This window comes from Platalea leucorodia, assembly GCF_965183815.1.
Source record: "Platalea leucorodia genome assembly, chromosome: 6".
In the NCBI taxonomy this organism is placed as follows: Eukaryota; Metazoa; Chordata; class Aves; order Pelecaniformes; family Threskiornithidae; genus Platalea; species Platalea leucorodia.
In genome coordinates, this window is record NC_138828.1 from 42320022 (window position 1) to 42332508 (window position 12487).

The following is a 12487-nucleotide window of genomic DNA, read 5'->3' on the forward strand; positions in this document are numbered from 1 at the left end:
CAACTTGGTGTCATCTGCAGACTTACTGAGGGTGCACTCGAACTCCTTATCCCGATCGTTGATAAAGATATTAAACAGGACTGGCCCCAATACTGAGCCATGGGGAACACCACTTGTGACTGGCTGCCAACTGGATTTAACTCCATTTACCACAACTCTTTGGGCTCAGCCACCCAGCCAGTTTTTTACCCAGTGAAGCATACACTCATCCAAGCTACGAGCAGCCAGCTTCTGCAGGAGAATGTTGTAGGAAACGGTGTCAAAAGCCTTACTAAAGTCCAGGTAGACAACATCCACAGCCTTTCCCTCATCCACTAAGCGGGTCACCTTGTCATAGAAGGAGATGAGGTTAGTCAGGATCTGGAGAGATCAGGAAAGTCCACCTTTCTTCTCTCTCACAGCAGCATTCCAATTTAGTAATAAAACTCAAGATATGTTTAGGATCATCTTTATGTATTGTTAAAACAATGCACTTACAGCCTGAAAAATAACAATGTAGACAACACACGTGAGCATACCTCAATGCAACTTAAAACATAATTCTTGTACATGAAATAAATACCATATTAAAGCTAAAAATAACAGCTCTCAAAATTTAAGTGTATCATTTCTGCATAAGTCGAAAATAAATGGAAAACAAGACCTCCTCTTTGTAATATTGAAACACCTATGAAATCATTTTTTTTCATGCTTTTCCTCTTTTTCTGTCAGATCATGGTTATGCAGTACATCATAAAATTCTGTTCCTCCAAAACAACAGAAAAGAAAAAAGGTCACAGAAACAAAGACACTATTTTTCCCCCTCATCCATCATGAAAGAGAACCAGTGTTTAACTTTTGGGTATAAAAATGCTAAAACCATGACTACATTTGGTGCCTTTCTTCTTAATGTAAGCTGGGCCAAACATAGGATTCTATTTGCAATGCCTTATGAAAAACAATAACTCAGTTATATAAATTACAACCTACACAGTTAACAAGTAAATATTATTGAGGTCAGTGCAGACTGAAAAAGAGAAAAAATTTAAATATGAGGCATAGAAATAGAAAGCAGACACTTTACCACAAAGCAGATCTTCACAAAGGATGAAATCTAAACACTTCTATTCAAAAAATGCTCAATGATTAGACAAATCACAGTCATTCGACTGATCTGGTACAGAAGTTGTACCTTTTGTATCATTGATTTTACAAAAAGATTACCAGGGCAAGAAAAGCTAGGAGGTATTTCTTTTAGAAATAGGAAAAAAACCTACATGCACTGAAAATCAGAGGCAGGAAAAAAGCTAATTCAAATATCATGTGCAAGTGCTTCCATTCCAAATTTCAAGGGTCACCGACAAGGTGTTACTGTAATCCTCAATATAAAATCATATAGCAGCCTAAGACATTTCATTGTCACCAGTATGTTCTTCACCTTCAGTCTAAATTTCCCCTTCTTAATCTCATCCTATTACTCCCATCTCATACTTTATGAAAGGACAAGGGGGAGGGAATAAAAGATTAACCACAGATGTAATTAGCCTAACGAGGTCATAGGCAGTTTTCTTTCACAGTCAGCAGAGATGACAGAAGTGATATGGTCAGCTCCACATATGGCCACCTTCAACCATGTACCCATTTTTAATTAAATTGATAGGACTGGCATTTCCTACAAATCCAGACCAAGATTTGAAACGGCACCTCTGAAACTGCAGTAGGGCACCTGGTTCATGCTGTTATCTCCATTTCCTGTGGAATGAACACTAAACCTCAGCCTATCTGTTGATTCATCTCTAGAAAGCCACTAGGTCTTCTGCCATATTTTTTCCTCCTTTGTATTAATTATCCAAATTTATTTAATGCTTCCACTATCAACCAGGATAGGTCTAACCCCTTTGTCTCTACAGGATGTAAGCACCTTACAATTTTAAGTGAAATTTTATCCTGAATGTTATCATTAGTTCACATTAATGAGGCTGAAGTCACAAAGCAGAAGTGACTTTCACAAAGTTATATGGAAGTTACATACAATGCAAGTCAGTGCTTTAACCTACACAATAATTATGAACCTTTTGTTGCTGAGGTTCATCACTCCAGCACTTACTGTTGCTGTTCTTTGTTGTAAAGGGGACACCACAATTGCAGTTGCAGTGGCAAGTATTCAGTGACACTGCCAACTGGAAAACAGGGTGATAACATTAAATTTCAGAATCTTCCCACAGAGTATTTTTGGAAGAATCCACTTACAAAAGTTAACTTTTTTTTTGAAGATCTGATTTCTCCCCCAGACCTTCTCCTAGCTTAGGGCTCCATCAAAATCTTATAAAAAGGGAAACTCATACACGCTGAAGATTTCAAGAGGCCCCACTTAAGCTTCTGTGCTACACCATGTCTCTGTTAGATAAAAGGAAGAACAACGGAGAACCACAATGAGGACTCAAACTGTCTCCATACAAGTTAGGTGTTCACAAGACAGTTGTGATACGTGCAGACTCATTATGCTGCAGGAAAACCAGCCCACAGGTTGGGTGGAACATGGTGCTGAATGTGGGCTGAAATGGCTCCACAACACATCGACCCACCATCGCGCCAGAAGAACAGCTAGCCACAGAGATATATTGCACTGCATAGCCTCCTATGCCACAAAACCAACACCAAATCATTTGCAGCATTCAGAAGACTCTTACTGAGGATAGCGTAGCAGAAGAATACATCAGGGATGTATCTAGGGAGACATACAGCTCCATGTAGTGTACTAGTTGTAAACTAGTTACTCCGTGTAGTTTCTTCTTCTTACACCCCTGTCTGTAGCAAAACTTATGTACTAATACGAATGCAGGAAATGTCTTCTATGCATGCACGTACAACCCCGTTTTCCTCTTCAGAATATTTTTTGGGAGTATTTTGGAGCATATTTTGCAGTAATAATTACTATGTAAACCACTTAACAGCGAGAATGAATCCTGTTGCAGAAACTGCACAAACTTATGTGATTAGGTACAATTTAAACTAGCAGGGTTGAAATAAACATATATATACAGGGAAATCCTGATTCTTACCCTTTTCTGTCAAAGCTCTAAACTGCTGCTGTACAAACTTATATGCACATATTTCACTCTAAGCATGCAAATGGTATCAGTATAGACTCCAAGCAAATTAAGCATACACATTTCAGTTTACAGGACTGAGTTGCACAGACCATGGCAGTCAGCACAGTAGTGAGCTTATCCTAAAACTGGTTCTAGATCTTGTAATTCAAGTAGTATGGTACTGCAAAATACCATGCAAAAAATATGGATCCTCAGGAATGGGAGTACTATGTAAACTTGCAATTTCACTTAAACATTTAGTCGTACCATGAGATGTTTTACAAGATAAAATTGCAGAATCATCTTCTACCACTACTTTTTTTGTCCTTCTTCTTCCCTTTTTTTTTTTTATTTTATTTTTTTTTTTAACATGATGTGCTTTCATAGCTTTCCTTGCTGGTACTACTCTGACAATAACCGAATGAGCAGAGACATTTCTTTGATGCTTCCTGTCATCTTGGCTTCCCCATTACAGTGTAGGTGTTCAGTTAATGATAGGACTGAAGGCTACACTGAGCTAAAATGAGAATAACCCATTTCACCCTATCAAAAACTTAGGTTAATTACTTGGCCCTGTCTGATTTTCTCATTTTGTAGAACTCATTTTCCAGATAGAAACTGAATGGTGATCTGGTAATCCCCGCCTTGCTTCACTATCTGTAACCCTACATCATATAACCTGGAGCTTTACACACTTTAAGCTAAATCTAAGATTTTTATGGACATATTACAAATTGCTAGAAAAATAATTCTTGAGCTTTCAGTCAAAAGTTATGTGAACAAGTCTAATATATTGAGATATAACCCTTTTCTCCAGAACTAAAAAAAAGTTAACACATTTTAAATTCTACACTTAAAAGCTGCCCCTTTTTCCTAAGTGAAACAGACTAATGAGACAGCTTCAAGTATACAACAAAGAAACAAATTATGAATAATTTATATTAGATTTGAACCAATCTTGTGAACACGTGTTGCTATGAGAAACAAGGTGCATGAAATATTTGGAGGAAAGAATAAAGGACTGAATACAATCTATTCCAACAGTTACATGGATATTTAACAAATATTTATTGCCAGTGTCTTCTTATAGTAATTTGATCTACAGAAAATAATTTCTTGCAAACTCCACTGATAAAAGTATCTGTAATCTGGACACCTAACACTAGAAAACATAAATATAATGTAAGTTATAAAGCTAAATAAAACATTACTTTTAAGAACTTAAAAAAAAAAAAAAGAAATTTGCAAAGTAATAGTAATTTTCTGTATGGTTTCCATTTTTGGTCAGGAAATATGTCACCCTTTTCACAAGTGAAATGAAAATGATTTAAGTGAGGACTGTCATATGCAGCCTGTCTCAGGGGAAGCCTAACTGAAATCACTGGTGAAATAAGTAAAAATTTGACCACATCTACCCTGCTCTTAAATTATTAAATGATGCTGGTATGCACTGAGGGAGAAACTGAGCACTGGGGGAGACTTACCCAAAAGCTTTGGCCTACATCTGCCCTCCTCCAATGATTTACATATGCACAGAAAAGAAGCACAAATGAACTGTTAACAACTTTACATCCTTATAAAACATTTGTGGTGAGAAGCCAGAAGGTGATGGTAACCCAGGTAACAGCTGCTAATTGCCTTTAAATACAAGGAAAATCAATAAGATTGGCCTGGGGCGGCATGGCTACCGAGGCCACTGACAGCTTAGGCTGACCTTGTAAATTAGAAAGCAATAAATAGTTAAAACAATTTCCCTGCAGGGGAGCATGCAGCATCGTGCATAAGGATGAGCCCAATGTGGAACATCTACACCACAAGGAAAAGTTTCCATAGCTTAACATTAACAGATACTTGTTAAATAAAAAGCTAGAAAGTACCCTGATATAAAATGCTAAAAATGAACATTCATCTAATTGAATTTCTTCTCAAAATGCCTTAGAGCATCTGAGGAAAGAAAAACAGGTGAGGTGAACCGAAAAGTACAATGAACAATGGCAACAAGAATATCAGAACAAATGTTGGCTTTAACTGAAATGCTGCAGAAGTTTCATTATGTCTATGAGAAGTAAACAGAAAAACCCAGGCAGTCACTTAGAATACAACTTCTCAGCACCAGAGGAACAGAGGGAATCAGCCCAGCTGAAATACAAACCCGTAGCACCAGAGAACATAAGGTGTTTAGGACCCCCTCTCACCCCAAAAATTTATTCAGACCTCATATATTATTCAATAAGCTACCTGACACAGAAGCCAGGAGCAGTACACCTGACCCACAAAAGGTTATATTCCCAATAGTTCCTTTTTTCAATGCATAATTAAACGTGATGCAGCCAGCTGTATTTTTATTCTTCTAGAAGTACAGACTAAGAGAAGGTTCAAACAGCATATAATGTATTATACTGGGTGAATAATTCTGCCTCTTTTGAAATTACATTTCTCTGTAGAATCTCTCTCTTCCACAGTTTGATCCACATACACACATTGTTTGGCTACTATATTAAAGTTACTACTAGATTTCCAAAAGCAGTGTCCATAGACAATTTTGCAGGTATAGTATTGTGGATTTCCTAGCTAGTTCTGCAGCCTAATTAATGTGTCTACTTAATAGTTATGCAAACAAGAAGATAATTCAGATGAAACCAACTCCATATTCTTAAATAATTACTCTTTTCTCACATCGAGTTTTGGAGTATTAAACTACACAATTTTCTTCCAACAAATTAAAATACAGATCTTAAACTTCCCCTCAACCCCTGTCAGATTAACAATACAAGGCTTGCACTGTTAAGGGAAACCTAGGGGGATTCTATTTCACAGGATTTTCAGCAAGGAATTACACTCCCTTGATGAAAATCAGGGAGCCAAATATTTCAAGCTCAAATCAAGAGATTTCTTGTTCTGGACTTAAATTTTGGGTTTCAGATAAAGACCATAGCGTCATGGAATGGCTGGGGTTGGATGGGACCTTTAAAGATCATCTAGTGATAAATCATTCCTAAACTATTCAGAACTTCCATATAGTTAGCAGAACTTACAGCTAAACCACAGATCTCAGTTTATCATTGGAAGAAAAGCTGTACTGGTTTTGGCTGGGATAGAGCTAATTTTCTTCACACTAGCTTGTATAGTGCTATGTTTTGGATTTGTGATGAAAACAGTGTTGATAACACAGGGATGTTCTAGTTATTGCTGAGCAGCACTTACACAGAGTCAAGGCCTTTTCTGCTTCTCACCCCACCCCACCAGCGAGCAGGCTGGGGTGCACAAGAAGCTGGGAAGGGACACAGCCAGGACAGCTGACCCCAACTGGCCAAAGGGGCATTCCATACCATATGACGTCATGCTCAGCAATAAAAGCTGGGGGGAAGAAGGAGGAAAGTGAGACATTTGGAATTATGGCATTTGTCTTCCCAAGTAACCATTATGCGTGATGGAGCCCTGCTTTCCTGGAGGTGGCTGAACACCTGCCTGCCGATGGGAAGTAGTGAATGAATTCCTTGTTTTGTTTTGCTTGCGTGCATGGCTTTTGCTTTACCTATTAAACTGCCATTATCTCAACGCATGATTTTTCTCACTTTTCCCCTCTGATTCTCTCCCCCATCCCACAGAGGGGCAGTGAGTGAGTGAGTGGCTGTGTGGGGCTAAGCTGCCTGCTGGGGTTAAACCACGACAAAACCACTTTCCATTATTTGTTTAATTATATTTTGGAATGACCATTGACTACTATTAACTTGCTCAGTCAACATGTGTAGATCAGATGTGGCAACCTGGGATCTGCTTATGTCAAACAGATAATTCATAAACATTTTACTTTCTCTTAGAGCAGCAGATGGTATCATTTGCTTGCATATAAAAAAATCCTTCCCTAGAGTTAAATTAGATGCTTGATTATTTGCCATGATTTCCAAATTTCATTTGCATATACAAACATAAATTACCTAGTTACTCACATGACTATACTTCCACATATATTCACCCATAATTCTAGTAGGGAATACAACATGGAAAAGTAGTATGTACTAATGACTACAATTCAGCATTAAGTATGTGCTCATGTCCCATTACCTTCCTGTGTTTAACATGATGTACTGAACCAAGGACCAGTCCATACCCTATGCAGAACAGGCTGTACATAACCATTAAGAACATATATTGGGATAATGCTCATGTTCTGAATTAGGACCCCAAGAAGCACTAGGCACTGAGCAGAGATAGGCAGACACAGATCTGTTTTAGTCAAATTGCTTAATCAATGTTAATGCATACTTATGTATTCCCATCAAACTAATTTGAACTAACCATACATACATATGCTTACAGAATCACAGTATAAATAGATACTGTCTGTACGGAGATAAGTGACTCATGAAGAAAGAATTTAAAATTGTACATTTTCAATTATATCCATTATCCTTTCAGAAGACAAAAAACTGCAAATACTATTGCATAGAATTATGAGCTTTCAAGATCTGGATTCTTTTCAATCAAGGAGGAAAACATTACTATTCTTTCCCCAACTTTAGCAAAAATCAGAGAAAGGGAAAAAGGAAGAAGATATGAATTGGCATTTAAGAAATGAAAAAAACCTGTACAGAATAATCTGAACACCTTCAGATTTGTCTGAATGAATACCTACTTCAGAAGAGATAAATATAGTAGATGAAGCCTACATGAAATAGAAAAGCAAAGAAACATACTAGAAAGTAATGAAAACAAGTAAGAATTACCGGGGAGGACACGACCCACCAGAATCAAACTTTCAAAAAAGCAAGTTAAATAGGAAAAAGTCTTTTTGCTAAACAAATATAAAAAACAGTGAATGGAAAAGAATAGAGGAGCAATAATAATTTGAATTGATACAGTCTTCATGTACTGATCAAAACTTAACATAGTCTAGGCTTGGTCTCAAAACTAAAATAATAGTTAGCTACGAAAAATATATCATTAAAGTGATTCTAAATCTACGCAGTATGATAAATGTGTTACTGGATAGAGAATAATTAGTGTCACAAGTGCTAGGAACAGAAAGCTTGATCTGGAATACTGTGTACAACTGGTCACTCATGTTCATACTGGAGCAGGAACAGACAAGACCTTTTAAGATACCCATGGCAACATGGAAACTATTATGAAAAGGGAAAGTAAAGTTGAAAAGCTATATTACAGGTCTCTCAAAATAAAGCTCATGATGAACATTAGGAAGGATGAACCTTTAAAGTTTAAAAACAATGTATACAGGACAAACAAGCAGAAACTGATAATAAATTCAGCTTGAAAAATAGATAATGATTTCTAGCTATCACAGAAGCAAATTTCAGCTTTATGTCCCACTACACCATGTTAATGAACTATATGAAATTGTTTTGAGTATTAAAAAAAAAAAAAGTTTACTCCCTTTGAATCTAAAATTATCAATACAAACCCCCAAATCCAACAAATTGTAATATTAAACAATATTTTTTAGAGAAGTTATACCTCCTTTGATTATAGAATGACTCAAAATTTGAGGTATGCTCAGAACCAAGAAGTTAGAGTTCCACCTAAAATTGAACAAAAAGGCTTTAATCTTCAGATACAGTAGACTGAGGTGATAAAGCATGGGGATAATATTATAATTAAGTTGAAAATAATAATGGAAAAATGTTTCCAAGAATATTTAGCTGTGTTTTGCTGAAATATTTCAGAATTTATTTGAGTGAAGCTAGAACATCTTAACATCAAATAAAATGAAACAGTATAACTGATTTTATTAAACTCTTTAAATTTATTTCAGTGTTTTCATGAGCTAATTTCTTTTTTATTTTTTCCTGCACTGCTGTTAAGCATTCCATTTACTTGCTTAATGAAAAAAGCAATTTTTTAATGATCATAACCTGCTTCCTACTCCACAAGCTTCCTTCTTCCTTTCACTAAGAGAGAAAAATATTTCTTTTCATAAAAATTAATAAGACTTGCTTGCAATTTTCAGATCATTCTCCTTTGGGAAAGTGGCATTGTGAAATGACTGCTTTGGGTGTTCATTTTTAAAGGGAAAGAAAAGTTTATTTGGAAAAGCCTTAGCTGAAGTTCTGAAATACAGAAGACATTCTGCGGAATTAGAAGCGTACACAGAAGGTGTACAGCAGAGGTGAAAAAAAGATGCAGCGTACACTCCAGTTTGCTTCCCACCAAAATCAGACTGGCCACCTACAGTCTAAGGAAGCAAAGACAGACCAAATAAACCCCCACTAAGGGAACCAGGTCCATGGAGGAGCTGTAATGCACTGAGAAATGAACATTAATTCAGAAAGAAGGGACTTGAATAGGTCATCAGAAGTGGCTTTGCACACTTACAACAAATAATTTATTATATTCTTTATTTTCTGCTGTTTCATTATGTTTCATTTTCCAGTGGTAAAGTCTGTATCTTCACTCAAGACCAGATAGAAAATTTTTCAACATTGAAAGGCTAAGACTACTAAACAAAATCAAAACTGATTTGAAACAAGATTTCAGTTTTAAAATGTTCATAAGGAAAATAAGGTTTTTCAGCCTACAGACCACAAGTTGGAAAGACACTGCCAGTAAAAGCTTATACTGAATGTCATTTACTTCAGAAGTAAGGGATAGAAAGAGTAATGGTTGAGAAGGAAGCAAAGAAAATGAAGAGAAAAGCTTGACAGGCCTCAAGAGAGATTACTGCTTTATTTCCTATAGTGAAGATTATTATTCTATAGCCAGTCACAACATTAAAGGACACATGGTATCTTCCCTAGCTGTTTATATCCTTGGCTTTCTTACACACTTCATCAACTAAGCAGCAGTCTGTACAGTTTCACACAAATTTATTTTTGAACAAGTTTTAATATTAACAAGGTTAACACATGCTAACTCTACTGATTCAACTGTTATGAACTGTATTCCCAGTTCTTCATGTCTAAATCCCATCTGGTAGATTGGAATGCTTATCTTTGGAATATCAAACTGAATTAAATGTTGACTAGCAGAAATAAAAATATGCAAATTTTTTCCTATCTAAATTCCTTAATAGCTATCACCTATTACTAGCAATACCTAAACATTAATAGCAATTAAACTTAAAAAAGAAAACAGCAACAGTAAGAGTAATTAAATACGGGGATAATATACTTGAAATTTGTTGTTTCATGACTCATTGGTTTTTAATTTCCTTTTATTTCTCTGAAAGAAAAGAATTCCAGATGAAAGTGAGCTATAATAATAATCTAGGATATTAAGTAAACTATAAAATTTGCAATTTTTAGTGCTGCCTTTTTGTTTTCTCTTCCTTAGCAGAAACTTATGTTCTATATAATCTACCATTGAACAAGATAATTTTGCCACATTAAGTAGGGGCTTTTTTCCACCAGAACTTCAACAACTTTGAAACAGATGACTGCCTCTTCATTTATAACTCTTTTCACACTCCTTGGAATACCTCATTTCATCAGTGGTTATAAACACTTATTCACCTTTCTATTAGATGTCATCAGGTCCACGTTTCAACAACTGGAGGGCAGTACCTCCTGATACCTCATGTTTCTTAGGATAGGAAAATGTTGTACCTATTTTAAACTTAATAATCAAATTGGACCAGGCATATTTAACTGAATATGTTTCAAATAATCAGTTTTGCTGGAGTATGAAAATGTCAATACAGTTGAAGAAAAACAAGTATATAAGACAATTTTTGTTCTTACGTGCGGGGCAGTCTGAAGCTTTTACATTCAAGTATCAGTTCTTACTCACCTGGGGAGGTCTACTGATGTAAATGGATTTATTTGAATGAGCAAAAACTGCAAGATTAAAATTCTTGTCAATGAATCACTTTATCCAACTTCATACAATTCATGATAACGCCACTATGTAAATTGTCAAGTTTACATTGCCTATCAATAGCTTCACATGCAAAAACTCAACCATCTCTTGTGGCATCATGTTAAATATATGAAGATAATCTTAAAATCCATCTCTCCAACACGAGTGCAGACATACTATACTTTATTCCTGTTACAGGCAGGAGCAAAGAGCAAACAAGGTACCTTTAGATAACGTCCAGCTGTATTCATCAGGGATCAAATGCCATTGCATTGATTAAGATCACAAAGAATGTAAGTAATCCATATTAGGACATTTCCTGCTTAAAGACTTTACCATTCACAAAACATCAATACTGATTTATAGACATATCATGCAAGTGAGAATGGACCATGCATAACATAAAAGATTAAAAAATAGCAAATGGAAAGAGTAAATAGCTGTAATGTCAAAGGGTTTCCACACACTGAGGCAATGCAATCAATGGCAAACACTATGGTTTTTAAAATAAATTTAACACCTCTGAAGGTCATCTGAGCATGCCACCATCATGAAATGCAACTTTTCACTCACCAAAGTAGAGTTATGTGAAGCATCACCTGAGACCTCGGGTGTTCTTGTGCTGTTTGGAAGTCTGTGAGGGTTACGAGCTATCGCTTGGCACCAGCCCAACATTTTCTCCTTCCACTTATCCCTTCTCAATTTCTGAAATTCTGAAAATAATTTAGATTCCCTGAAACATTGACACTTTGAATTTATTGTGTGCATGTCTCTGGATGCATGCCTTTAAAAACAGCTTATTAAGTTATACCTAAACAAGCTAATAAACATATTTTTAGAATAACATCTTTATTTAAAATCCTCCAAAGGGTTACGCCATGCAGGCTAGAAAAGAACTATGCACTTTCAGTACACCTTACATGCATTAATACTATTTCAGTGTCAGCAAATTCCGTGCCTTCTCCCCATGTTAAATCTTTCTCAAGTTGTCATTTTAATTTAAGAAAGTGTTATTTTAAAGGAATTTTATTACAAAATAACTGAGACTAGCACCATTCTTAAAACCATGTAACATTTGGATGCAATACCCCGCATTCCCTGAAACAACTAGAAATAGCCCTAAAGCAGTAGCAGATATATATTAAATATAAATCAACAGTGCCAAAACACATATACATGTATGTATTCATGCCCACACACACCAGAATACCTGGCTTGTCTTGAAGTGTTACACTAGGATGTATTGTAAATAGCAAAAAGCAATGTATACACACCAGCAATAAATGCCTCATGCCAACTGCAAGTTCCATGTGAATGTCTTTTTAGTTTGTAACAGTAACAAAATACCTCTTAAGTAACACTAACACATTCTGGAAATACAGCACTAGTAAGGTTTTTTTAAGTGTAAGAAACCTTCATAAGTATTTTTAAAATTTCACAATCTACTTTTCCCAGTTGAAATAGGTGATGTAGGTATTTAGTGCAAAACTTTGCTAACTAATTACAAAAAATAACTTTGAGCAATTTTTTTCTCCACAACATCTGAAGCAGTTTATAATGTGGTTGTTTATAACATTTTTTAATTTAAAATATGCTATTGA

General features: G+C 35.7%; 1 protein-coding gene across 1 annotated transcript in view; it reads right to left on the reverse strand.

Moving 5' to 3' along the window:
• The window catches only part of MARCHF1 (membrane associated ring-CH-type finger 1), a gene marked incomplete at its 5' end in the record, with an annotated part of 98992 nt that extends 87431 nt beyond the window's left edge, over positions 1-11561 (reverse strand). Inside the window, one exon of the mRNA XM_082315471.1 lies at positions 11460-11561. Coding sequence (XP_082171597.1) covers positions 11460-11561 — 102 coding nt within the window. The remainder of the gene's footprint in view (positions 1-11459) is intronic.
• Between the last annotated feature and the right edge of the window lie 926 nt (positions 11562-12487).